Consider the following 27,992-nt stretch of genomic DNA (forward strand, 5'->3'; position numbering starts at 1 on the left):
TGGTTGTAAACTGTAGGCACTGGGACCTGAACCTGAGTCCTCTGCAAGAGCAGCAAGTGGCCGGGTGGTGGTGGCGCACACCTTTAATCCCAGCACTTGGGAGGCAGAGGCAGGAGGATCTCTGTGAGTTCCAGACTAGCCTGGTCTACAAGAGCTAGTTCCAGGACAGGAACCAAAAGCTACGGAGAAACCCTGTCTCGGAAAAAAAAAAAAAAAAAGAACAGCAAGTGCTCTTAACTGCTGAGTCACCTCATAAGCCCCTATATAAAACTATATATTAGCTTTTCGAGACAGGGTTTCTCTATGTAGCCCTGGTTGTTCTGGAACTAGCTCTGTAGGACAGGCTGGTTTCAAACTCACAATGCCTGCCTCTCTGCCTCCTGAGCACTGGGATTAAAGGTGTGCGACGCCGCCACCACCACCTGGCCCCTATTCTAACATATATTCCTTTTTTTGAGGGTTAATGAACATCTACTTCTGAGTTCAGACACAGATGATCTACCCTAGTTGCACGGCATTCTTTGGGTTTTCTATTTCAGGCTATTCCTCCTCCTTTCTGAGGAGCTATCACTCCCTCTTCACAGTATTTTGCTTACATGTGACTCCCAGACTCAAGTTTGAACGCTTGACCAGGAGTGGCACTCTTAGGAGGCGTGGCCTTGTTGGCGTAGGTGTGCTACTAGAAGGTGGGCTTTGAGGTCCCAGAAGCTCAAGCCACCCCCGATATAGCATTCCATTCACTTCCTGCTTTCGGTTGATGCAGGATGCTCAGCTCAGCTCCAGCCTGGTCAACAAGAGCTAGTTCCGGGAGGGCACCAAAGCTACAGAGAAACCCTGTCTCGAAAAACCAAAAAAAAAAAAAAAAGAGCACTTCTCCCTCAGAGTCTCGAAAACTCACAGAATAAAGGGGAGGGGGATGGAAATTTATTTATTTCTCCGATCTTCAAATTAACAAAGTTTAAGGAAATAAACAAATGATTAGAATCAAATGGATATTTCTATTTTCATTAAATCAAAAGAATGGAAGAGGAGCTGGGCAGTGGTGGGGTGGTGGCGCACACCTTTAGTCCCAGCACTAGGGAGGCAGAGGCAGGTGGATCTCTGTTCGTTTGAAGCCGGCCTGTCTACAAAATTCCAGGACAGCCAGGACTGTTACACAGAGAAACCATGTCTCAACTAACAAACGAACAAAAAAAGAAAAGGAAAGGAAGGAAGATGAGAACACAAAGCAAACAAGCCTTTAATAAAACTTGTTTTGGCTGCAGTCAATGTAAAGAGATGTCTTTTGAAGCCACAAAAAAAGATTAAAATAAAGTTTGTTTATGCTAGTTGCTACAGGTGCCAGTTGAGCTGAGCAGAATGAAGATCCAGAAGCTGACACAGAATCGAGAGCCTTCTGCGGTTCTGCCACCTCCCCAACAGCAGGTCCGCCTAGGGGGAGTGGCCTGCCAGTGCCTCCAGGCTTCCGGCTAAGAATGTCCAATCACAACAGTAGAGCTCCTCCTGAGGAAGAGGTTGAGGCTAGGAAAGATACTTCCAGGAATTTCTCAGTTGAAAACGTTCTGTGGTAAAGTCAACAGGGCTACTCGATTTCTGGTTTGACCATGGACCACTCAGCACGTAACAAGGTTCCTGGTTGTACACGGGTCAGTGAGGCAGGAAGGGCCAGGTCAGCACAAAGTCACGGGTCCACTCTTCTAATGCTGGGTCCACTTGATGCTCTTGAGATCGATGCCATCCTGCACCATCTCCCAGAGGGGACTGCCAAAGAGAAGAGGCATTGAGTGAGTAAGGACTCAGACAAGAAGCAGCCAACACAGGCGCTCAAGCCCTAAGCAAGAATTTGCCTCCTCTGCCTTTGCCCTGGTGAACCCCAACACAGGAGACGAACAAGCCTTTTCCAGCCTCTCCCTAACTTAAGATACCATCAATGGCTTTAACCCGGAAGAACATCTGGGTATTAAGCCTGAACACCACTCTTTTTTTATATTTATTTTTATTATGTATACAATATTCTTTCTGCGTGTACACCTGAAAGCCAGAAGAGGGTGCCAGACCTCATTACAGACGGTTGTGAGCCACCATGTGGTTGCTGGGAATTGAACTCAGGATCTTTAAAAGAACAGGCAATGCTCTTAACCACTGAGCCATCTCTCCAGCCCTGAGCACCACTCTTATACAGGAAATGATACCGAGAAGACTGTGGATAAGAATGTGGATAATGTTGCTTATATGTATGTTTATTAGGGATACCACTTTTATGTAAAGTTTACATTTTATGAAAAAAATATTTACAGCCGGGCAGTGGTGGTGCACGCCTTTAATCCCAGCACTTGGGAGGCAGAGACAGGCGGATCTCTGTGAGTTCGAGGCCAGCCTGGTCTACAAGAGCTAGTTCCAGGACAGGCTCCAAAACCACAGAGAAACCATGTCTCGAAAAACTAAAAAAAAAAAAAAATTTACAAAATTTGGAAGACAGATGTGTTCTAATGGATAATGTTCTTAAAACCAGATTGACTTTGAGGGTGGTAGTGGTGAGAGCGACAATTTTGTTTGCTTTTGCCACTGAAGATTAAACCCACACTCAGCCATCTCCTCTCCTGAGTTACAGCCCATCCTTTGTTTCTCTTTCTGAGAAAAGGTTTCATTCACAATCTTCCTGCCGCAGCCTGAGGGCTGTGATTTCAGACCTGGGCATGATTCCTGCTTTGGTTTCGTGCCTTCTTGACAACCACTCTGCCACCCAGCTTTGAACCCCAGCCCTTCCCTTGTTATTTGTATGATTGGGATCAAATCCAGGGCCTTTATTGATGTTAGACAAATAATCTGTGTGCTATATATAAAAACCTAGGATTTTGTTTTGTTTTGTTTTTTGAGACAGGGTTTCTCTGTGTAACAGTCCTGGCTGTCCTGAACTAGCTCGAGTAGACCAGGCTGACCTTGAACTCACAGAGATCCTTCTGCCTCTGGGACCAAAGGCTAGCCCTGCTAGGACTGCATTTTGAATACATTCTAGTCAGGGTGGTGGTGTCGCAATTCCTTAATCCCAGCACTTAGGAGGCAGAGGGAGTCCGATGCCTGTGAGTTTGAGGCCAGCCTGGTCTACAGAGTGAGTTCAGGACAGCCAAGGCTATACAAAGGAACACTGTCTCAAAATACAAACAAACAAAACCTGAAAAACAAGAAGCCAGGGAGTTCTCGTTCCTTCCTTTGTAAAATCTACATCCTCCTTGAACCTGGGTTTTGGCAGCTTGCGTACAGAGAGGAAACAGTACAGTTCCTCTGCAGCATCTGTCTGCAGCAGCCCGTACCTCATTTCCCGGAGGCGTTTCACATGATGAATGCATTTCTCCACGGTGTAGTCCACCTCCTCTTCGGTAGTGAAGCGGCCGATGCCGAACCTAAGAGAACACAGAAGAGCTCTCTACCTGACCCCAGGGTTGGTTTGGTTTTCTTTTTTGGCCAATACTCACTGAGGACCTACTAAACAACAGATAGAGAGCTAGGGATGCCATTGATTCAGTGGGTAGAGTGCTTGACTAACACACATGAAGTGTGGGGTTCAATTCCTGACTGCTTAAACAGGCATGGAGGTGACTTCTGTGACTCCAGCACTTGGGAGGCAGAGGCAGAACAATCAAGGTCATCCTCAGGAGGCAGAGTGGGCTCTGGGAAAGCTACTGGCTCAAAGGAAGAGGAAAAAGAGCGCAGACCTACCTTCTAGGTAAAAGCTTCCTAGAGCACAGCTGGGATCAGAATCAACTGAGAAGTTTCCTACACTTACCCCAGATGTGGTGGGCAGAGGATCTGAGCATGGGACTCAGAGATTATCTTCACCAATATTTAAGAAAGGGGCAGGGAGATAGCTCGAAGGAAGAAAGCTTGCCTATCACGTATGATTCTCCAAAATGCATAAACCAGGCATGGGGGCACACACTTGTAATCTCAGCTCTCTGGAGCTGGAGTTGGGAGGGACGAACACAGGCGCTGCAGCAGCTCAAGGCACTGACCTGATAGAAGAGTGTGCTAAATCCTCATCAGTGCCGATTGCTCTGAGCACATAAGAGGGTTCCAGTGATGCAGAAGTGCAGGCACTAAGGAGGGAGATATGAACCTTTAGCCCATAGGACATAGCCAGAGTCACCCCTCCCAGGGCCCTGGAATCACACCACAGGGACAGAGGAATGTCATGGGCCTGATGATGCCCTGTACATCTTGGGATGTAAACCCAGCCCCTCTGGTACCTATAGCAGAAACTTTCTTGAGCAAGGACACTGTCAAGAGGTGAAAGAGCATGTCAGATCCATGCACTTGATCTGACAAAAGAGCCAGAGAAACTTCTGCATCTAGAGCAGAAAACACAATGTGTGTCTGGCTTACAAATAGCTTGTTTAACACTGTAAAGACACATACATCTTCAGGCAGGCATAATGGCGCACACCTTTAATCCCACCACTCAGGAAGCAGAGGCAGGAGTATCTATGTGAGGTTGAGGACAGCTTGGTCTATACAGAGAGTTTCAGGGCAGCCAGGGATACATAGAGAGATCCTGTCTCAAGACAAAGAAGATACATACATATTCTAGGTCTTAAAGTCCTCTAAGAGAGACCAGACAGAATGGTGAACGTCAGCCCATGGCCGCTAGCTAAAAAGTGACCTTTACCACCATCAGGAAGCTCAGTGACATGTAGGGTACTCAACAGACAAGCTAACTACCTGGTACGACTCACCTCCCTGAGGACAAAGCAACATCCTTGAGTGCCATCAGCAGACTCTCCCCTTCCACGTACGCAAAGGAGAGGTTGATACAGCCTGAAGAAGAGAACACAATGGTGGCTCTGGGTCTCAGCCTCTGCCAGAAAGGAGTCTGAGAGCTGGAGACAGAGCTGGGGGTAGACACGCCTGGCGTGAAAGAGGCGAGTTCAGACAAAACAAAACAGAACAGAACAAACAAACAAAACAAACTTTTTTAGCTAAAAAAAAAAATTTTAAAAAACAAAACCAGGGGCTGGAGAGATGGCTCAGAGGCTAAGAGACTGCTCTTCTGGAGGGCCTAAATTCAAATCCCAGCAACCACATGATGGCTCACAAACATCTGTAATGAGCTCTGGAGCCCTCTTCTGGCCTGCAAGCATACATGGAGGCTGAACACTGTGTACACAACAAATAAATAAATCTTTAAAACAAACAAACAAACAAACCAGAATTGTGGGGCTGAGGAGGAGCCACCAGGATGGGTCAGCAGGTGACACCTTTACTACACAAGCTTGATAACCTAAGTTCTATCTCTCTAACCCATATAAGAATGGAATGAGATCTCTGTGAGTTTGAGACCAGCCTGGTCTACAAGAGCTAGTTCCAGGACAGGCTCCAAAACCACAGAGAAACCCTGTCTCGAAAAACCAAAAAAAAAAAAAAAAAAAAAAAAAAGAATGGAATGAGAGTAAATAAATAAATTAAAAAATAAATAATAAAAAAAACTGTATTAAGCCGGGCGGTGGTGGCGCACGCCTTTAATCCCAGCACTCGGGAGGCAGAGGCAGGCGGATCTCTGTGAGTTCGAGACCAGCCTGGTCTACAGAGCTAGTTCCAGGACAGTCTCCAAAGCCACAGAGAAACCCTGTCTCGAAAAACCAAAAAAAAAAAAAAAAAAAAACAAAACTGTATTATAAAAAAAAAAAGAATGGAATGAGAGAACTGACCCCACAAAGTTGCCCTCTGACCTCCCCAAGTACACTGTGGCAGGCATCCCCCATGCACACATAATAAATAAAATTTAAGAAGGAAAACAGAATACAGATTGAAAGGGCATATCCATACCAGGGTAGTGCTGTTTGGGGTCCCCGTTCATCACCACATCTGGAAGGCTGCTCATTATCTTCTGTACCAGCCGCTCTGCTAACTTAGAGATTCTCTTGTGGTCATACTAAGGAGCAGGTAGGAGAGAAGTAAGTACAGTGCCCACCAGCCAGCTCGGCGACAAGAAATTCCAGAAGCCCTTCTCTACCCAGAAGAGCTGTGTGCCACACAGGCCTTCTAACGCTTGGTATATGTGGAGATGGCTGCATCTCCAGCACTGCCTGGTGTACAAAAGGTGAGCAGGAGCTGAACACAAGGTTCTAACAACCCAGAGAAAGATGGACTGGCCAGGTGGTGGTGGCTCACACTTTTAATCCCAGCACTCGGAAGTAAGGCAGATCTCTGAGTTCGAGGCCAACCCAGTCTACAAACGCTAGTTCTAGGACAGGCTCCAAAGCTACAGAGAAACCCTGTCTCGGGGGGGAAAAAAAAAAAGAGAGATGGACTGGTAAGTACAAGCGGGGCGTGTGTGGGTTTTCTTTTTTTCTTTTTTGGTTTTTCGAGACAGGGTTTCTCTGTGGTTTTGGAGCCTGTCCTGGAACTAGCTCTTGTAGACCAGGCTGGTCTCGAACTCACAGAGATCCGCCTGCTTCTGCCTCCCGAGTGCTGGGATTAAAGGCATGCACCACCACCGCCCGGCTGTGTGTGGGTTTTCAATCACCTCCTTGAGAACCAGGGGCTGTGGGACCTTGGCAAGGCAGGTTTTTATTTAACTGTGTCTGTGCACACAGATTTACTTACAGGGACTGAGCCCAAGGCCTTGCACACCCCAGGGAAGCACTCTACTGCTGACCCAACACTTTACTTTCAGTTCTGATCCAGCCCTGCTACGTAGTCCAGGCTAATCTGGAACTGAAAATTCTCCTGCCTCAGGCTCCTAAGCAGATGCCACACTTGGTTCAAAGACAGGATTTCCTCAGACTTCCTTTTCCAGCAGAGATTGGCCTCAGCAATGCTGAGATGTTTCTGAATGGAAGATCCTGTCCAGGGGGATATTCTGATGGGGAACTACTGCTCTCTCCAGTACCTACCTCCATCTCCTGTTGCGCCAACTCACAGGCAGCTCCCAGCCCCACCACCAAGGGTGTGGGCACTGTCCCGGATCGCATACCCCGCTCCTGCCCGCCGCCACTCTGTAGGGCCTCCACACGCACCCGGGGCCTACGCCGGATATAGATAGCACCAACCCCTTAAATAAAAAGTTGTTAGAAAAAAAGAGAGACACAGGTTAAGCAAAATATTACTTTCTAAAGAAATTAAAATATTATTTCAAATTTTACAGCTAACTTTACCTAAAAAAACAAATTAAAAGAACTGGGTAGTGGTGGTGCACGCCTTTTATCTGAGTACTCAGGAGGCAGAGGCCAGCCTGGTCTACAGAGCAAGTTCCAAGACAGCCAGGACTACACAAAGAAACCTTGTCTCAAAAATCAAAGAAACAAACAAAAAATTAAGAAAAAAAATGGAAAAAGCTACTATTTAGCAAAAATATTTAACATAAATTATGTTACCACAGGAATAATGACCAAGATTATTTTGATCAACTCCCTACCACGCAACAGAGGATTCTTTTTATTCTAATTAATTAAAAAAAAATTATGTTAATTGGTGTTTTGCCTGCAGGTATGCCTGGGTAAGGGGGTCAGAAGTCCTGGAACTAGAGTTATAGACAGGTGTGAACTTCCATGTGGGTGCTGGGACTTGAACCAGGGTCCTTTGGACCAGCAGCCAGTAAACCATCTCTCCAGCCCCAGGATTATTCTTTTTTTAAAAACATTTATTTATTTATTTATTTATTAATTATGTATACAATACTCTTGTCTGTGTGTGTGTCTGCAGACCAGAAGAGGACAGCAGACCTCTTTACAGATGGCCGTGAGCAACAGATGTGGTTGCCAGGAATTGAACTCATGACCTTTGGAAGAGCAGGCAATGCTCTTAATCACTGAGCCACCCATTTTTTTAAAAATATTTATTTATTATGTATACAATATTCTGTCTGTGTGTATGGCCAGAAGAGGGCACCAGACCCCATTACAGATGGTTGTGAGCCACCATGTGGTTGCTGAGAATTGAACTCAGGACCTTTGGAGCCTGTCCTGAACTAGCTCTGTAGACCAGGCTGGTCTTGAACTCACAGAGATCCGCCTGCCTCTGCCTCCCGAGTGCTGGGATTAAAGGCGTGCGCCACCATCGCCCGGCCCCCAGGATTATTCTTAAGGGCAAAAAACAGACTGCACACATAATTAAAAATAAAAATAATGACACACGCACAAAACCCAAATATAAAAAATAAAGTTCAAGAAGAAGAAGGAAGAGAAGAAGGTGAGACAATGACCACCCACTAGCGGCTAGAGAGATGGCTCAAAGGTTTGTTGCTTTTGCAGAGGATCCAGGTTCAGTTCCCAACACCCCCCATGGCAGCGCACACAGCTATAACTCCAGTTCCAGGGGATTCAATGGCATTGCACTCACACAATACACTTAGGTGCATTCAAGCAAAACACTCATACACATAAAAAGAAAATAAATAAATCTTTTTTTTTTCTTTTTTTGGTTTTTCAAGACAGGGTTTTTCTGTAGCTTTGGGAGCCTGTCCTGGAACTAGCTCTTGTAGATCAGACTGGCCTCGAACTCACAGAGATCCACCGCCTGCCTCTGCATCCCAAGTGCTGGGATTAAAGGTGTGCGCCACCACCGCCCAGCTAATAAATAAATCTTAAAAAAATAAACTCAAATAACTTAAGTAATAATTGTTGGGAAAACGTAATTTATCCTATGTCAATACAATGAAACACCAAACAGCTATAGGAAAAACATTCTTTTATGCTGACAGTGTAAAAACTCTAAAATACATTGTTAGGAATCTGGTGAGATCAGGATTGGTGGCACGTGCCCACATTACCAGCACTGGGAAGGCAGAGCCAGCCTTAGGTAAAGATACAAAATCCTGATGAAAGAGAAGGAAAGAAAGGAAGATCTTATCAACCCTGCACCACATTTTTCCTTTTCTTTCAGTTTGATTTTCAGAGTCTCAAGAACTCTAAGGTGACCTAGAACTCAATAGGTAATCAAGAATAAACTTTCTCACCGGGCAGTGGTGGCGTATACCTGTAATCCCAGCACTCGGGAGACAGAGGTAGGCTGATCTCTGTGAGTTAGAGGCCAGCCTGGTCTACAGAGTGAGTTCCAGGATGGCCAGGGCTACACAGAGAGAAACCCTGTCTTGAGAAACTGAAAAAAAGAGGGGAAAAAAGGAAAAGAAAAAAAAAGACGGGTCTAATTCTAAAGACCTGGTTAACCTGGAATTCACTATGGAGACCAGACTGTCCTTGAACAGACAGAGATCTACTTGTATCCAGGACATTGGAATTAGAGAACTATATTACCATATCTGACATTTTATTTCTTTTAAGATGTTTTATTAGGCGAGAAAGCAAGATCAGAACATACATAATTTGGGTAAAACGAAGTGGAGGGGCCAGGTGGTGGCAGTACATGCCTTTAATCCCAAAAAAGAGAGAAAAGGAGAAAGGAGTGGAGGGAGGGAGTGTATGGCTGCTCTTACAAATCAAGAGAACAACTGTGTAAAAGATGGCACGGCAGACGTGTCTATAGCCCCTCCCTCCGGACACGGGACAAGGAAGACGGCAAACTCAGAGGCAGGTGGGACCCAATCACAAGACCCTGATGAGGCTGAGTAGATACAGAAGAGATCCCACTCAAGCCGCACTCTGGAGTGGAGTAGAAGTTGGTGTCTGCAAAAACAGCTCAGAAGACTGTGAGTTATAACCCTGTGGGACCCCTTAGCAGCCAGCATGGTAGGGCAGCTAGTAATATCCCCCTATTTAATGGAAGCTGTTCTGTTGTTCTCACGTATTTTACTTACAGATGTCTAGGGAAAACTGAATGAAGAGAATCCTGTTTCCCTCAGGCAAATTATCATCTATATTCCTTTTAAGGACAGTGTGGAGGGATCAAGGAAGAATGCCAACTGTGCACACAGCGTCTACAGAGAGGCAAGTGTTTGGGCCATTGTTGAATGACACTAGCACATTCCAGGCCATTCTGAATATACAACCTGTTTGGAAAGCAGTCACAGTCTCTAATGATTGTGATGAGCGTCAGTCAAAGGGGTTGCTGAGAAGTTCAAGGAAGAGGCAGGGGGCTGGTACCTTTTGGACCATAGAGTTTGTGACCGCTGATGCTCATGAGATCAATCTTCATATCGTTGACATCAAGTGGGATCTTTCCAACAGCCTGGGCTGCATCAGTATGGAAATACACCTTTTTGGAATTGCAAATCTTCCCTGACGAATGAGAGAGAAAGACCCATAGCACAGTGAAAGTAAGCTGGCAACAGCCCTGCAAGGCACCATGAATGACTAAGCGACTGTTAGGCATATGGAAGCCCTCTCTGCCTTTCGACCTCCCCCTTTCCCCTCTCTGTGCCTCGCCTGATACCTGCCAACTCCCAGTCTCTCTGCTATTACTCTATAGATCAAGGGCAAAACAACAAACCACACACACATGCTATGCTGATGCCCAAGATCCTTCATACCACCTCATTTACTATGGGGATACAATATCACCTTTAAATCCTTTCTTACTTAAAAGAAGGAAAGATTAGTGGATATTTTTGCTAATTTGCATAGAGATTACAAGGTAAACTCTAAATAGGGATAAAGAAAGGACAGATGGTCTTTTCTTATTGTTTTGTTATTTGGGACAAAAATATGAAATAAAATTAAAAAACAGGCTGGATGGTGGTACACACCTTTAATCCCAGCATTTGGGAGGCAGGTGGATCTTTGTGAGTTCAAGGCCAGCCTGATCTCCAAAGCAAGTTCTAGGATAGGCTCCAAAGCTACAGAGAAACCCTGTCTTGAAAAAACAAAACAAAACAAACATGAGGACTGGAGAGATGGCTCAGTGGTTAAGAGCACTGGCTGCTCTTCCAGAGGTCCTGAGTTCAATTCCCAGCAACCACGTGGTGGCTCACAACCATCTGTAATGAGATCTGGTGCCCTCTTCTGGCATGTGGGCATACATGAGGCAGAATGTTGTATACATAATAAATAAATAAATAAATCTTTAAAAAAAAAAACATGAAGGGCACTCGACTCTTCATCCTAAAAACTTAACTAGTGGCCATGCTACCTAGAATGCAGTCAGCAAGGCACAGAAGCTCTTCCCTTGTCCGCTTGGCTGTCATCTTCTAACTGTCTGTCCCTGCCCCTTACATGGACCCCAGGGATGGTAAGGGATAACCTATTCATTATACTCACCTATTTCTGCAATCGGTTGCTTTACACCAATCTCATTGTTCACAGTCATAACTGATACCAGGCTGGTATCTGGCTGAATGGCAGCCTCTAGTTCCTAAATATGTGGGAGTAAGGAGTGTATATGATGCCAAGAGAACTACATGAATAAGAAAGCAGACAGCCTTAAGTCTAGAAAAGGAGCCTTTCACTATAACACTATCTGAACACTTAAATATTAAATAATAGGAGGTTTGGGATGTAGCTCAGTGCTTGCCTAGCATGTGGGAGGCAAAGTTTAATCCCTAGTAATACCAGTTTAAAAAAACCAAGAACAACAACAAACGACAGCACAAGGGACTGGAGACGGCTCGGCAGTGAAGAGCACTCCCGCTCTAGAGGAGCACTTCAGCTCTAGAGGACTCGTCCAGTTCCGAGCACACCATGGAGGATCACAGCTCTCTGTAACTCCAGTTCCAGGGGCCTGGATACTTTCTTCCAGCCTCCACAGGCATCAGGCACACAGATGGTACACAGATATGCATGCAGGCAAAACACCCACACACAAAAAGTAGAAGTTAGCTGGATGGCGGCGATGCACGCCTTTAATCCCAGCACTCGGGAGGTAGAGGCAGGCAGATCTCTGTGAGTTTTGAGGCCAGCCTGATCTACAGACGGAGTTTCAGGACAGCCTCCAAAGCTACAGAGAAACCATGTCTCAAAAAACAAAAACAACAATGACAAAAAATAGAAGTTAGAAAATGGCTGGGCATGGTAGCACATGTCTACAATCCCAGATTTTAGGAGGTAGGGACAGGAAGAACAGATCAATGCCAGCCTTGGCAACATTGAAACCCTATCTCATGCTCTTTCAGAGGACCTGAGTTCAATTCCCAGAAATTACATGGTGGCTCACAGCCATCTGTAGTGAGATCTGATGCTCTCTTCTGGAATATAGGCAGAACACTGTATACATAATAAACATATGAAATCTAAAAATAAATTAATTAAGAAATGGTGGACTGAAGAGATGGCCCAGTGGTTGGTTAATAGCAACTGATGCAGTTGGAGAGGACACGAGTCCAAGGCTCAGCATCCACACAATGGCTCACAACCATCTGTAACACCTAGACACTCATAAAATAAATCTTAAAAAAGAAAGGTTAGTTGAGTAGGTATTGTAGCCCATGACTATAATGCCAGCTCTTAACAGATTGAGGCAAGAGGATCATGAGTTCAAAATCATCCATGGCTACATGGTCACCTGATGCCAGCCTGAGATTCACAAGGCACTGTCTCAAGGACAAAAAAGAAAAAAGAAAAAGTTTACATGAGATCTTAACTAGACCAAATAAACAAATCCCGGTTTCAAGCAGCTACTGAGCTACAGAAGTAAGAGCAGTGTGATCACGGTGTGTGTACAACATGGAAACAGGACAGAAGCACATATTCAAGCCTGTTATTTGTAGACGGGCTCACTCTGAAGTCCAGTCACCTCAAACTCTGGTGCTCCTCTTGTCTGAGCCTCCAGAGTGCTGAGTTTAAGGGCGAATTCCCCTTTATCTAATCTACACTAATGTATTTGTGTTTGTTTTTGCAGTTGTGGGGATCAAGCCTATAGCCTGTGCATGCTATGCAAAAATTCTAGCCAGGTAGTGGTGGCATGTCTCTTTAAACCCATCACTCTGGAGGCAGAGGCAGGTGGATCTTTGTGATTTCGAGGCCACCCTGGCCTACAGCACTAGTTCTAAGACAGCCAGGACCACACAGAGAAACCCTGCCTTAAAAAAGGGTAAAAAAAAATTCTACCACTGAGCCACATCACCAATCACCATGCTTCCTTTATAGGTCAACACGAATCATCAGTGCAGGGAACAATGAGGCCAGAGCTCATCTGTGGTGTGACTCCCTGACATCCTATACTCACGTCCAGTAGCTCCTCTGTGGTGTGATTCCCTGACATCCTACACTCACATCCAGTAGCTCCTCTGTGGTGTGACTCCCTGACATCCTACACTCACATCCAGTAGCTCCTCTGTGGTGTGACTCCCTGACATCCTACACTCATGCCCAGAGCTCTTCTATGGTGTGACTCCCTGATATCCTACATTCACGACCAGAGCTCTCCTGTGGTGTGACTCCCTGATATCTTACATTCACATTCAGTAGGTCTCCTGTGGTGTGACTCCCTGACATCCTACACTCATGTCCAGTAGCTCTTCTGTGGTGCTGTGGTGTGTCTCCCTGACATCCTACACTCATGTCCAGTAGCTCTCAGACAAGAGGATCACCAAAAGAGCTAAGAGGCAAGTTTTCCAGAGAAGAGCAGTACACATTCAGAGAACATAATCTCCTTCTCTGCGGGTTTGTTCCATGCTCCATTCTCACCATTAGCTCAACTTTGAGGCTCCACCCAACGCTGGAGACAGACTTACAGGATTACTCCAGTTTTGTCGCTCATGCCTAGCGTAGGACTCCTACCTTTAGGTCAATGATCCCACTCTTCTGCACTGGGAGGTATGTGACCCGAAAGCCCTCGGCTTCCAGTGAGCGGCAGGAATCCAGCACACATTTGTGTTCAGTCTGGGTGGTGACCACATGCTTTTTCCGTGACCTGTAGAACCTGGCCACTCCCTAAAAAAAAGATGATAATTAAAAAAAGGACAATATACAGAGGTAGCAAGGATATGAAGCCTATTTTTTTTTTTGTTTTGGGTTTTTGTTGTTGTTGTTGTTATTGGTTTTTTTGAGACAGGGTTCTCTGTAGCTTTGGAGCCTGTCCTAGAAAACTAGCTCCATGTTTAGATATAGCCTTGGACCTTCCCCAAAGCACGTACCTTACCCTCTCTGAGGAGTGGATGGGGCCGGGTAAGGGGGTAGGTAAAGGGAATGAGAGGAGGGGAGGGAGTGGGAACTGGAATTGGTATATAAAATGAAAAAAGATAATTTGTTTTCTTTTTTAAAAAATAATAATAATTTAAAAAAGAAAACTCGCTCCATAGACCACAGCGGCCTCAAATTCACAGAGATCCACCTGTCTCTGACTCCCGAGTGCTGGTATTAAAGGCATGCACTACCACTGCCTACCATGAATCCTATTTATAAAAGTCTTTCTGTGAGTGTCTGCTAAAAAGCCTCAAGCATGCTAAAGATATTCTATGTCACAGACCAAGTTCCTACTCATGTATGTAATATTTTTAACATTTTAAGAAATTATAAAGATAGGCTAAGAAGAGCTCTGGACGTGAGTGTAGGATGTCAGGGAGTCACACCACACTTGAAATTTCAAGTGTAATAAAATAAAGAATGAGAACATTTATTTTACTTAAAAGACAAGCAAACAAACAAAAATCATAGGCCACATACCTATAGTTTCAGCACTTAGGGGGCATTTGCAAAAGGAACCACCTCGGTCTACAGAATAAGTTCCGGGTTACTTAGTGAGACCTTGTCTCTGAACAAACCAAGGAACTAACAAAAGGGAGGGAGTGGAGAAGAGAGCGAGGGAGGAAGTAAGAAGGAAAATAAACATAATGGAGTGCAATAGCCTGCAGTCCTTGTACTATGGAAGCCGAGGAAGGAGGATCATTTGAACTCCTAAGTTTGAAACCAGCCTGAGCAACATAGTGAGATATCATCTCAAAAAAATAAATAAATAAAAATAAAAAGTGTTTGCTGTACACACATAAGGACCTATGAGGTTGGAGCGACGGCTCCTACAGAGAACCTGGATTCTGTACTCAGCATCCACTGGTGACTCACTACTGTCCTTGACAGGGCACCCGACACCCTCCTGGGGCTCAGAGGGCACACAAGCATGCAGGCAAAATACACATAAACTAAAAAATAAATATGGTTTTTTTTTTGAAGTTTAAATAAACGACCTGGGTTCTATCCTAGAGCCCAGTGTTCTTGCCATCCTATTTCTGGGGAAGCAGAGACAGGAGAGCCCCAGTGACCACCAGCCAGGTGGGACAGCTCAGTTAGTGAGCGCCTATGCAATGAGAAACCCTGTCTCAATCTGGCTGGTGTTCATGAGGGTGACACCCAAGGCTGCCCATGCAGGGTGATGACTTTCACTAGTAAAATGTTATTTATTTATTTATTATGTATACAACATTCTGCCTTGATGTATGCCCACATGCCAGAGGAGGGCGCCAGATCTCAGTACCGATGGTTGTGAGCCACCATGTGGTTGCTGGGAATTGAACTCAGGACCTCTGGAAGAGCAGCCAGTGCTCTTAACCTCTGAGCCATCTCTCCAGCCCCCTAGCAAATTGTTCTTGATTCAGTAGTTAAGGAGTCTTTCCAGGTTTCTTCTGCATCTGTTTTGGAACATAAGTTTGGATGTCTCTTCTGTTTTTATTTGAGAGATGTTCTTATTGAATAGTGTATGTTTGAGGGTTAAGTCCCTAATACCATTCAGGAATTTTTGTTTGTTTTGTTTTTCGAGACAGAGTTTCTCTGTGTAACTTTGGAGCCTGTCCTGGAACTTGCTCTGTAGACAAGGCTGGCCTTGAACTCAAAGAAATCAGCCTTTGCCTCCTGAGTGCTGGGATTAAGGCTGCATACCATCACACCCAGTTTTGCTGACCTATTTATAATAGTTGAGAAATGGAACCAGCCTAAATGTGCATCAACAGATGAACAGATGAAGAAAATGTGGTACATACACAATGGCATTTAATTTAATAATGAAAAATAAAATAATAATATTTTCAGAAAAATGAATGAAATCAGAAATCATTATGTTAAGAAACATAAGTGAAATACAGAAACAAATTCTGGGCCAGTGAGTCGGTCCAGCAGGTAAGAGCAATCGCCAAAAGGCAGACTGAGTTCATCCCTGGAGCCCATGATGGAACCATCTACCACAGTTATTCTCTGACCTCAACATGTGTACTGTGGCACATGCATGCAGACATACAAATTAATCAATTAATTACAAAACACAAATAACATGTTCTCTCTCTCTCTCTCTCTTTTTTTTTTTTTTTTTAGTTTTTCTGAGACAGGGTTTCTCTGTAGCTTTGGAGCCTGTCCTGGAACTAGCTCTTGTAGACCAGGCTGGCCTCGAACTCACAGAGATCCACCTGCCTCTGCCTCCCAAGTGCTGGGATTAAAGGCGTGAGCCACCACCGTCCGGCAACATGTTCTCTCTTGTTGGAATATGGTTACATGTGCGTGTGTGTGAATATAGACATGTGTGTGTGTTTCTAAGTCACAAAGGTAGAAAAGGTGCCATGAAAAGGGAAAAGCAATCTTTGTATATAAGTGTCTGTCTGCATGCTCATGGCATGAGGACAAGAACGTGTGTCTCGAAGTCCTGGGACGGCCTCTGGTGTCAGTCATCACCTTCCACTCTACTGGAGGCACAGCCCCTTTGCTGCTTGTTCTGACCTGCAAGCCCCTGGAGCGTCTCCTGTCTTCACCTCCCAGCGAGGCACACACACACTATTATACCCTGCTTTACCTGTGCTCTGAACGTGCATAGCAAGTACACTAACCACTGAGCATCTCCCCGGCTGGAGAGACAATCTAGGTGGCGAGGGGAGGAAGGGAGCAAGGGAAGGTAGTGAATATAGATGATGTGAAAGAGAAAGGAGAGTTTGTGAGGGATGGCCAAAGGGACCAGCAAGGATGGAGCAGGGAAATGCGGGAGGCGAAGAAACAGGAGCACAGTAAACTGGCATATGTGTATGAAAATGCTGTAATAAAACCCATTACTTAGTATGCTAATTTAAAAATCAATTTAAAAAATTGTCATATCCTGCCAAGACAGGGTAAGATAAGTTTTTTTTGTTTGTTTGTTTGTTTTTGTTTTTCGAGACAGGGTTTCTCTGTGGTTTTGGAGCCTGTCCTGGAACTAGCTCTTGTAGACCAGGCTGGTCTCGAACTCACAGAGATCCGCCTGCCTCTGCTGGGATTAAAGGTGTGCGCCACCACCACCCCACTGGGTAAGATAGTTTTGAAAAGTTTCTTGCCTTTAAAAATGGTATGTCAGAGCCGGGCGGTGGTGGCGCACCCCTTTAATCCCAGCACTCGGGAGGCAGAGACAGGAACCAAAAGCTACGGAGAAACCTTGTCTTGGAAAAAAAAAAAAAAGGTATGTTATGTTAGGCCTTAGCCAAAGTTGGTTGTTTCAACGCTGCAAACGTGACTTTGAGTGATTGCCCAGGTAGCCAGTTGTCTCTATGATTTGTTGCATGTTTTGGAAGTTGTTTGATTGCACTTCCTAATTACTCAGGTAACATTATTTCCCTTCTCAGATCTTCAATGGGGTTGAAGACTATATAAATGTAGTTACTTTCCACTCATGACTTGGCCAAGTTATTTATTATACAAGACTTAAGCTAGTTAAAATAGGATATTTGTACTTATTGTATATAATTTCGTAGTAGGTTGAGAACTCTCTTACTTAAACAAAAGGGGGAGGTGCTGCAGGAGCTCCTTCTGCTCCTTCAGCCAATAGCTGCTGAGATACCAGCCCATTGGGACGTGGTCTCTCTTTCTTTAAAAAAGCAGCAACTGCCCTTGCTCACTCTCTGGCTTCCTGCTCCGCTTGGGCGACTAGGCTCCTTTCCTGATTGTGCAGAGGGCTGTTGTCTGGGACGGTGATCTGTAAGTTTTTTCCCCTTTAAATAAATAACCATTCTATTAATCATAATTCCAAACTTGTGCGGGATTGTTTGTGACTTATGCCTTCACACTACCACCAAGCTCTAATTGGGTGTTAGTTCCCCTGGAACTAGAGTTACAGACAGTTGTGAGCTGTCATATGGGTACTGGGAATTGAACATGAGTCCTCTGGAAGAGCAGTTAGTGCTCTTAACCACTGAGCCATCTCTCCAACCCTCCCCTACAGAAAATTTTAAGTAAATAATAAATCCTTAAAAAAGGAGACATTAATATTGTCAGGTGCACAAATGATTTTTCAAAAACTAAAAAATTTAAAATGATAAAAATGAGGGCTGGAGAGATATCTCGTGGTTAAGAGAGACTACTGCTCCTGTAGAAGACTCAGTTTGGCTCCCAACACACTCACTGGGTGGCTCACAGTCATCTATAATTAGCTCCAGGTGGTGGCACACGCCTTTAATCCCAGCACTTGGGAGGCAGAGGCAGGCGGATCTCTGTGACTTCGAGACCAGCCTAGTCTACAGAGCTAGTTCCAGGACAGGCTCCAAAGCCACAGAGAAACCCTGTCTCGAAAAACCAAAAAAAGGGCTGGAGAGATGGCTCAGAGGTTAAGAGCATTGCCTGCTCTTCCAAAGGACCTGAGTTCAATTCCCAGCAACCATCTGTAATGGGCTCTGGTGCCCTCTTCTGGACTGCAGGCATACACACAGACAGAATGTTGTATTGTATAAATAAATATTTTAAAAAAAATTAGCGGGGGAGAGGAGTGGGGGGAAGGGGAGAGGGGTGGGAGGAGGGGGAGAAGAGTGGGAGGAGGGGGAGAAGAGTGGGAGGAGGGGGAGAAGAGTGGGAGGAGGGGGAGGGAAAGGGGAGGCTGGGAGGAGGTGGAAATTTGTTTTTTTTTTCTTTATTCTTCTTTTATCAAAAAAAAAAAAAAGAATGGAAAAAAAAATTAGCTCCAGAGGGATCTAATGCCTCTGACCTCTGAGGACACTGCATTCCTATCAACATACCCATACACAGATACACAAAGTTAAAATAAAACACTTTTTTCATCTCAGAAAAGCCCGGTACAGTGGCATATGCCTTCAATCCTAACATTCAGGATGCAGAAGCAGGCAGATCTCTCAGAGTTCAAGGCCAGCCTAGTCTACAGAGCAAGTTTGGGTAAGCCAGAACTACACAGTGTCCAAAAAAATTTTTTTAAAAAGAGGCAGGATATCAGAATAATAACTTATAAGTAGTACAAGTGGTACAGCTGACTTTAGCAAGCTTGAGAGTCTAGCTGTCCAACACCAAAAACTAAATAAATAAAAAAATAGACAAATAAATTTGCTAGATCTAAGTAAAACGTGATTGCATTACATTGTATGAAAGATCACCATACCGGGCGGTGGTGGCGCACGCCATTAATCCCAGTACTCAGGAGGAAGAGGCAGGCGGTCTACAAAGGGAGTTCCAGGACAGGCACCAAAGCTACAGAGAAACCCTGTCTCAAAAAACCAAAAAAAAAAAAGAAAGAAAGAAAAGAAAGATCACCATGACTATTAAGAGTGGGGGGCTGGAGAGATGGCTCACTGGTTAAGAGCATTGCCTGCTCTTCCAAAGGTCCCGAGTTCAATTCCAGCTACCACATGGTGGCTCACAACCATCTGTAAAGAGGTCTGATGCCCTCTTCTGGCCTTCAGGCATACAGACAGAATATTGTATACATAATAAATAAATAAATATTTAAAAAAAAAAAGAGTGGGACACTTGCACAAGGCATCCGCATGCCCCAAATCTAGAAAGACTGAAACCAAAAGACCAAGTCCAAATGAAAGGCACAGAAGATACCAAAGCAACAAGTACTCAAAATGCAGAGGAATTTTGTAAACATCTAATCAGAAAGAAAAGGGAAAGCTGGTAGGAACGTGGCCTTGATCAGGCAGTGAGAGCAAACTAATCCCTGTGAGCTTTTGTGAACCCAAAACAAGCCACTGTCACCTGAGAACAGCAACCTAGCTGAAAAAAATGCCCCCATCAGAGTGCCTGTAGCCAATCTGTGAGGCACTTTGCTTTATTAATGATTAACGCAGAGGGCCTAACACACTGTGGGTGGAGCTACCCCTGGGCCGGAGGCTCTGGGTGGTGTAAGAAAGCAGGTGGCCTGTAAGCAGTGCCTCTCCATGGCTTCTACTTTCAGTTCCTGCCCTGAGCTCTCTCCCTGACTTCTCATCAAGGACTGTAACTTGTAAGGTGAAAGGCACCCTTTCCTCCGAGCTGCCATCAGTCACGGTGTTTTACCATGGCAACAGAAACCAAGATAGTTACTGCATTCCACTTTTTTTTTAAAAAAAGGAAGAACAATCTAAAAAAAAACAAACAGTTACTGGTCTAAGAGCTACCCACTGCCACACTGAGCTCAGACCAATAGGATAAAAGACAATACAGACACTAAGGGCTGAAGAAGAGCTCCCAAGACTCCTCAGTAGGCAAAGGTACTTGCCTAGTGACTTAAATTTGATACTCAGAACCTGAGAAAAGGTGGAGGAGATTTCAGGCTCTACAAAGTTGTCTGATGACTCCAAAACAATTCCTTTTTCTTTTTTTGGTTTTTCGTGACAAGGTTTCTTTGTGAAACAGCCATAGTTGTCCTGGAACTAGCTCTGTAGAGGAAGACGGAATCAAACTCACAGAGAGATCTGCCTGCCTCTGCCAAGTACTGGGATTAAAAGTGTGCGCTACCATTGTAGCCTGGCTACAATTTTTTTTAAGGCAAAAGAAATAGGAATGAATGAGTAGTTGGAAAAAATACATCAATGAGTCCAAACGATAGAGAAGCACTAATCTCTAAACTCAAGAAAGCCCATAGATAGTTTCTGTCTCCCTTCTGTTTCCTCCTGACCCTCGTCTTCCCAAATGTGCCTCGCATGCTGGAAGTACTCCACGATACAACGCCCCCCCCCCAACCCCGTCTCTTACCTTAATCGCTATGTTGTTGGACTCAGTCGCTCCACTAGTAAAAATGATCTCTCGAGGATCGGCTCCGATCAGAGATGCTACTTGCTGTAAACCAAGAGCCAAAGATACACAGCATGAGTCACAGGGAAGGAGTGGGGCTGCAGACACAGCTAGAACTGGGTTCTGCAGCAGCCTTCTACTGCATTCCACCTGCCGCCAGGTCGGATGCGGGCTGAACAAGGAACTGACTGTTACAGCACCGGTATGCTAGCCTTTCTCCATTCTAGGACAGGCTAGTGAGAATGCCAAATGTAGCTCAGGCGGTAGAGTGCTTGCCTGATATTTATGAAGCCCTGGGCTCATTCCCAGTGCTGCATATACCAGGTATGATGGTGCATGCCTGAAATCCCAGCACTCAGGAAGCTGAGGTAAGACAGCGGCCTGAGTTTGAGGCCAGCCTGGAACACACAGTGAGGTCCAAGCCGTCTTAGACTAGAGTGTGAAACTGATCTTAAACAACCAAAGTAGGGAGCCAGTGAGGTGGATCAGTGGGTAAAGATCCTGCTGCAGAACCTGGCAACCCAGGTTTCCTGCCCCGAGATCCATAGAGGAAGAAGACAGTCTGCTCCACGTTGCCCTCTGGCCTCCACACTACATACTTTGGTACATATGTGTACACATACATGCACCCAAGCAAGCACAAAAATGCATACATACACATTTGTAACTTTAAAAAAATATTTTTTTGCCAGGTGGTAGTGGCACATGTCCTTAATCTAATCCCAGCACTCAGGAGGCAGAGGCAGGCCGATCTCAATGAGTTTGAGGCCAGTCTGATATACAGAGTAAGTTCCAGGACAGTCAGGACTATGCAAAGAAACTCTGTCTCAAAAAACAAAACAGCTGGGTAGTGGTGGTGCATGCTTTTTTTTTTTTTTTTGGTTTTTCGAGACAGGGTTTCTCTGTAGCTTTGGAGCCTGTCCTGGAACCAGCTCTTGTAGACCAGGCTGGCCTCGAACTCACAGAGATCCGCCTGCCTCTGCCTCCCGAGTGCTGGGATTAAAGGTAATCCCAGCACTTGTGAGGCAGAAGCAGGAGAATCTCTGAGTTCAAGGCCAGCCTGGTCTACGGAGTAAGTTCTAGGACAGGCTCCAAAGCTACACAGAGAAAAAAAAAAACCCCCGAAACAACAAAAAAATTTCTGCTTGGTGTGATGGCACACATCCTTTAATCCCAGCACTCCGGAGGCAGAGGCATGTGGATCCCTGTAAGTTTGAGATTTAAGGCCACAGAGTGAGTTCCAGGACAGCCAGAGCTATTACACAAATACTATTACAAAAAAACCCAAAAACAAAACCAACAAAAAAATTCTAACAAAATGTCAAGTAAGGAACTGGAAAAAATGGCCCAGGCATCAAGTCACTCGCCGCTCTCACAGAGGACCCAGTTTCAGTTCCCAGCATCCACATGGTGGCTCCCAATCATCATTAACTCACAGTTCCCAGGGATCTTACAGCCTCCAATGGCCTTTTCAGGTACCAGGTTCATACATAGTACAAACACACACATACACAAGCAAAACATCCATATGCATGAATGAAAAAATAAGGTTTTTTTTTTTTTTTTTTTTTTTTTGGTTTTTCGAGACAGGGTTTCTCTGTGGTTTTGGAGCCTGTCCTGGAACTAGCTCTGTAGACCAGGCTGGTCTCGAACTCACAGAGATCCGCCTGCCTCTGCCTCCCGAGTGCTGAAAAATAAGTATTTTTAATAGTAAATTTTGTTTTTAAATAATTTTTTTCATTTATTTTTGGTTTGCGACATTTATGCCATAGTATGTGGGTTTTGGGGGATCAAACTTAAGTCGCCAGGTTAAGGTACCTATGCAGGCATCACACCGTCCCAAGAAATGTATTCTTTTTGTTTTTTTGTTTTGTTTTCTATTTTGAGACAGGTTTCCCAGTAGCTATGGGGTGAGTCCTGCAATTCACTCTGTAGACCAGGCTAGCCTCGAACTCACAGAGATCCGCCTCTCTCTGCTTTCCAAATGCTGGGATTAAAGGCATGTGCCACCACCTCCCGGCTATGAAATGCATTTTAAAAATGTATTTACTGAATTAAGTACTTTTTGAGCTACGTGATAGCTGTTAACCTTTACCACCACTGGTTCATGTAATTTACCCAATAACTTTACAAGTATGAACCATTTCACTTTCCACTTGATAGGTGAGAATCTTAAGGCTTAGAGAAATGAGGTGATTTGCCTGAGGTTCTTCACCTAGTGCATGAGAAGTAATTAAACACCTGCAATCAAACTCTCAGAAACAAAACCATTTCCTAAGAAAGAATGCCTCCCACAGGCCACCGAACCTGACTCCCAAACGCCTCAGAGTCCTTTGTGCTAACCTGGCGAGCATGTTCCATGGCTGCCTCGCTCTCCCAGCCATACGCATGAGTCCGAGAATGTGGGTTCCCATAGTAGTTCACAAGGTATGGGAGCATGGCATCAAGTACCCTGGGGTCCTGAATACAAGAGAACCGGTCAGTCTTCTTGAGCTCATAGTGAACTCAGAACCTACTCCATCCACTGATCACCGCGCACCTCGCTCGGTATGTTTCCAGTCCTTGGATGCTGCCTGCCTTCTTCCACCCTCCCACATGCAAATCAAGTATTGACCTGAAATACCCCCCACTTCAAAACCACCTGAAATCCCACTGCTCTACCAATCCCTCAAGCAGTTTACAAACACTGTCTTTAATTTTTCTTCTATTTATTGATTGAAAGACAAGGTCTTATGCAGTTGTAATTTTGCTGCTGGGTATGGTGGTGCAGGCCTTTAATCCCAAAGGCTGGGCGCCTGCTAAGCAAGTGCTCTGCCATTTACATTCCCATCCCACCCAGTCCTGTTCTTACAACTGTTGCTACAGATGACGCCATTCCTGCCACGAAATGAGTTACAAAGGGCTGTGACTTGCCAGTGTGGTAGCATAAACCTTTAATCCAGAACTCAAAAGGGAGAGGCAACAGGATCTCTGTGAGTTCGAAGTGAGCCTGATCTACAAAGGGAGTTAAGGGAAGTCAGGACTGCACAATGAGACACTGTCCTCTGTTTGTTTGAGACAGGGTTTCTCTGTGCATAACAGCCCTAGCTGACTTGGAACGTGCTTTGTAGACCAGGCTGACATTGAAGAGGCCTTGTCTTAAAAAAATAAATAAACCGTGGTGCACGCCTTTCATCCTCACCCCTGCATTTGTGAGGCAGAGGCAGGCAGATCTCTGAGTCCAGCCTGGTCCATAGATCAAGCTTTAGGACAGACAAGGCTACACAGAAAAATCCTATGTCAGAAAATAATAAATAGATAAATAAAGCCAGTGTTGGCATTTGATGAAATCAGGCAAACATCCTTCCGCACACATGAATGAAAATTTGTATTCATAATGGAACTGGGCTGGATGTAGTGGCACATGCCTTTAATACTGGCACTCAGAAGACAGAGGCAGAACTGTGAGTTCAAGACCAGCCTGGTCTATAAAGTGAGTTCCAGGACAGCCAGCTCTGCTATAGAGAAACTCTGTCTCCCAAAATCAACGTCCCCCCCCCAAAATAAAAAACCAAAACCAAAAAACCCAAAACAACAACAACAAAAATAAAACTAAACAAAAAACCCAACCCAACCAAACCAAAAAAGGGACTGGGCCATAGCTAGCAGGATATCTACTTAGCACCAAATTACTAGGTTGTTTTTTTTTTTTTTTTAAACAAGAGTCTCAGATTCAAGAGAGATAGCTGAGAAACCACTTTACTATGGCTGCTCTTCCAGAGGACCCAGGTTCAATTTCTAGCATTAACATGGCAGCTCACAAGGGCCTATATAACTACAGTTCTAGGGGATCCAACACCCTCTCTGGAATCCACAGGCACTGCATACATGCAGCACACAAACATAGGCACTTACTTGTAAGATAAAAGAAATAAATAAATGGGATTGCGTAGATTCCTGACTAGTCTCGGACTGATGAGGTAGCCAAAAATGACCTAAGAGTCTAATCTTCCTGCCTTTGCCTCCCCAGTGCTGGGATTATAGTAATTCAGTTTTATGTGGTGCTGGGGATTGAACGCAGGGCTTCCTGTATTCCAGGCAAGTACTCTACCACCTGAGTGACAGATCCAGCTCAGTAACTTTTATTTCATGCTTACCATGTGTTAGACTAGTATATGTTTTCAGTTCACTTAACACTTGACCAAATTCACACAGTTATTAGATGGTAGTCCTGCTAATTCCAGAGCCGATGTGTGTGTGTGTGTTTGTCTGCGTTCTTTTTTCTTTCCTGCTTCCTCCTTTCCTTTTTACTTTTACATAGGTTTGAGATCTCTATGTGGTCCAGGCTGGCCTGGAGCTCTCTTAAACTCCGGGTGCCACAAGTTCCAGCTCCAAGGCCTGAGCATTCACTGTTAACTACAACACCAAGGTCAATAGCTTAAAAAAAAAAAAAAAAAACCCAAAAAAGCAATAAAGCCTTTTCTGGTGATCAAAAATCTAAACTCCTGATTCTGGTTCCCTTTTCTAGCACATTTAATGGTTCTCAATCCTACAGAAATCTAGCCTTTCGGTGAAATGTGTTATTCTAACCTTTTCTCCCTTCAAAAAGCCTCGAGAAAAGCTGTCCTTAGTTCTTACCAGAGGCGTTGTAGCCTGCACATCCATATAGAGAGGTCGCAGCACTGCCTCTGAGGGTACAGCCGAAAGGAGAGCATTATCTACAACGGACAACAGAGTGGAGGGGAAAATGAGAAACGCTGCAACTGTGGACACAAGGTACAAAAGACAAAAGATAGTCAAAGTTGTTTCGAGGTGAATTACGGAAGGTTGAGGTCGACTGTCAAAGGAAAAGAAAACAACGCGCGGTAAAAGACATCGAGGAAAGTTATAGACTCAAGATTCCTGAAGGAACGCCGGCGGCAATAGGGAGCAATCTTCAAACTATCCAGAGGAGTGGGATGCGCTCTAAATAGCAAAAACACTTATAAATGAAAAGCGCAGGTTCCTTTAATAGGGTCAAGGCTGGAGGAGCCTCAACTAACATCTTTAACAGTTGGCCGGGAGAGATCTGAAAGATGAGATCCCGGCTCAGACGTGGCAGGATGTAAGGGCCGAACCGAGAAAATGTGAGAGTAAGCAACGGGAAGGTTTAGAGTCTGGGACATGGAACCCGGCGGGCAAGCTCCGCACCAGTGCTGTGCGTAGCAGCAACAACGCAACCGGTTCGGACGGCCAGGGAGAACGGGCCCTAAACGAAAGGGGAGCGTACCGCGCAGGCGCAATCCCCGGGTGGGCGCCGTGAACCTCGGCCGGGCCGCAGCGGCAGCAGCCCGTGCCGCCCGCCTCCAAGTGGCTCGCAGCATGCTGGCAGCAGTAGAGCCCACCATCCACAGCGCTTCAAGTCCTCAGCCCATGCTCCCGGAAGTAACTGGCCTGCGCTCCGGAAGCGATCGGACGGGCGGAGAGCGCCCTACGCCTAGCTTTCGGTGTGAGACGTAGAGCCTAGCGAACGCGGCGGCGAACGAGGTGAGGTGGGGCCGGAGCGACCCGGCGTCGCGCGTACTGGATCCGGGACCGCGGGGACGGGTGTGGGGGCGTGCTACGGGCTGGCTTCGGGCCTGGGTCCTGCGGAGCCCTTCCGTGAGCCGCTGGGTGACGCCGCGACTGGCGGCCGGGCCCTCACTGTCCTAGCCCTCTCTCCCAGATGCCGGTGGCCGTGGGTCCCTACGGGCAGTCCCAGCCCAGCTGCTTCGACCGTGTGAAGATGGGCTTTGTCATGGGTTGCGCCGTGGGCATGGCGGCCGGGGCGCTGTTCGGCACCTTCTCCTGTCTCAGGTGAGCGTCGCGGGCGGGACTTCCTGGATCCCTCGGACGCGAGAGCACACTTGGTTGTGGTTGGAAGCAGAGTGCTTGGGGATCTGAGCTCTAGAGTCAGAATGGCTTTCCGACTCTTTTGTAGTTCAGTGACCTTAAGCAAGTTAGAGGCAGAATTTCCTCAACTGTAGTCGAGGACAGTACTTTAGCTGTACTTTTGAAAAACCAATCATATTAGTATGCTTTACATATAATCTGGCATATCGTCGTCAATCGTTATTGTTGTATGGCATTTTAACTTCCAACTGTGTTGAGCCGCTTTACTATCCTCAGAATAAGTTGTAGAGATAAAGCCGATAAACTACTGTACTCCAGTGTCCTACCTCTGAAACAATACTGTTGTTCTAAAGGCCATCTCCACATTGGGATAATGTACATATATATGTTGCTATTTATTCGGTACGAGCTAAATGTCTTGCTAAATAGTGCAGTTACAAAGTTTATAAATGTAATGATGTCTGCTTTACAATTTACACATCTATTACTGTTCCTCCAAGGGGGGGTGAAGAGTAACATTTTAAGAATGACAAACCAGGCGCACACATTTAATCCAAACAGTCTGGAGTTAGAGGCAGAAGGATCTTGGAGTTCAAGGCCAGCCTGGCGTACAGATGTGCCAGGACAGGCTCCAAAGTTACAGAGCCCTGTCTCAAAAAATAAAACATGCCAGGCCGTGGTGGCACATGCCTTTAATCCCAGCACTCAGGAGGCAGAGGCAGGCGGATCTCTGTGAGTTCGAGACCAGCCTGGTCTACAAGAGCTAGCTCCAGGACAGGCTCCAAAGCTACAGAGAAACCCTGCCTGTCTCAGGGAAAAAACAAAGACAAATAAGGTAAAGGGATTGTCGCTTTTAATGCTTGACCTACTTCAACACTGATTATAGAGGAAGTTAATTCAGATCTTTCCTGTATTTTTATTCCTACATGACCCCTTCTTGTTTGCCTCTTCAGGATCGGAATGCGGGGTCGGGAACTGATGGGCGGCATTGGGAAAACCATGATGCAGAGTGGCGGCACCTTTGGGACATTCATGGCCATTGGAATGGGCATACGATGCTAATCAGGGCAGTGACTGCCTGCTACATCTATACTTTGCCATCCATTTCGACCCTTGTACAATAAAAGTTTTTTTCTTCTCACAGCCTATTTTTACTTCAGACATAGCATTTGAAAGCATATACCAAGGATTTAAGAGATTACTGAGGTCAGTGTCCACATGGTTACTTAACTCGAGTTCCCTGGGATCATCTTGACTCTTCAGGCACACATGGTGTACCTTGAATACATGCAAGCGCATCACTAATACTTAAATGTCTTGCCAGAATCGTTGGCATACAAATTTAATCTCAGTACTCTGTAGATGGGAGCAGCCATT

The 27,992-nt window shown here is 45.4% G+C and overlaps 2 protein-coding genes across 2 annotated transcripts; one reads left to right on the forward strand and one right to left on the reverse strand.

Annotated features, from left to right (window-relative positions):
• Nucleotides 1-1,216: 1,216 nt before the first annotated feature.
• Nucleotides 1,217-26,148, reverse strand: Nfs1 (NFS1 cysteine desulfurase). The gene is made up of 13 exons (XM_075962717.1): nucleotides 26,014-26,148; nucleotides 25,383-25,462; nucleotides 23,109-23,225; nucleotides 20,727-20,810; nucleotides 13,605-13,757; nucleotides 11,148-11,241; nucleotides 10,035-10,169; nucleotides 6,891-7,048; nucleotides 5,821-5,926; nucleotides 4,731-4,812; nucleotides 4,011-4,094; nucleotides 3,312-3,401; nucleotides 1,217-1,761 (listed from the first exon to the last, which is right to left on the reverse strand). The coding sequence occupies exons 1-13, from the start codon at nucleotides 26,129-26,131 to the stop codon at nucleotides 1,698-1,700; spliced, it is 1,365 nt and encodes a 454-aa protein (XP_075818832.1). The 5' UTR covers nucleotides 26,132-26,148; the 3' UTR covers nucleotides 1,217-1,697.
• Nucleotides 26,129-27,756, forward strand: Romo1 (reactive oxygen species modulator 1). Its single transcript, XM_075962718.1, has 3 exons — nucleotides 26,129-26,270; nucleotides 26,449-26,579; nucleotides 27,569-27,756. Exons 2-3 carry the CDS (start codon nucleotides 26,449-26,451, stop codon nucleotides 27,675-27,677), a joined length of 240 nt encoding a protein of 79 aa, XP_075818833.1. The 5' UTR covers nucleotides 26,129-26,270; the 3' UTR covers nucleotides 27,678-27,756.
• The last annotated feature ends 236 nt before the right edge of the window (nucleotides 27,757-27,992 follow it).

This window comes from Microtus pennsylvanicus, chromosome 2 (genome assembly GCF_037038515.1).
Source record: "Microtus pennsylvanicus isolate mMicPen1 chromosome 2, mMicPen1.hap1, whole genome shotgun sequence".
Taxonomy (NCBI): domain Eukaryota; kingdom Metazoa; phylum Chordata; class Mammalia; order Rodentia; family Cricetidae; genus Microtus; species Microtus pennsylvanicus.

What these genes read in the sequence shown, in the direction of transcription:
- Nfs1 (XM_075962717.1), bottom strand. Translation starts at nt 26,131, where the DNA reads ATGGTGGGCTCTACTGCTGCCAGCATGCTGCGAGCCACTTGGAGGCGG. An exon ending in GCAACCGATTGCAGAAATAG is followed by an intron (nt 10,170 to 11,147) that starts GTGAGTATAATG and finishes CTCATTCGTCAG; the next exon opens with GGAAGATTTGCAATTCCAAA. An exon ending in GTTGCTTTGTCCTCAGGGAG is followed by an intron (nt 4,095 to 4,730) that starts GTGAGTCGTACC and finishes CTCCCTCCTTAG; the next exon opens with TGCCTGCACTTCTGCATCAC.
- Romo1 (XM_075962718.1), top strand. Translation starts at nt 26,449, where the DNA reads ATGCCGGTGGCCGTGGGTCCCTACGGGCAGTCCCAGCCCAGCTGCTTC. An exon ending in GGCACCTTCTCCTGTCTCAG is followed by an intron (nt 26,580 to 27,568) that starts GTGAGCGTCGCG and finishes TTGCCTCTTCAG; the next exon opens with GATCGGAATGCGGGGTCGGG.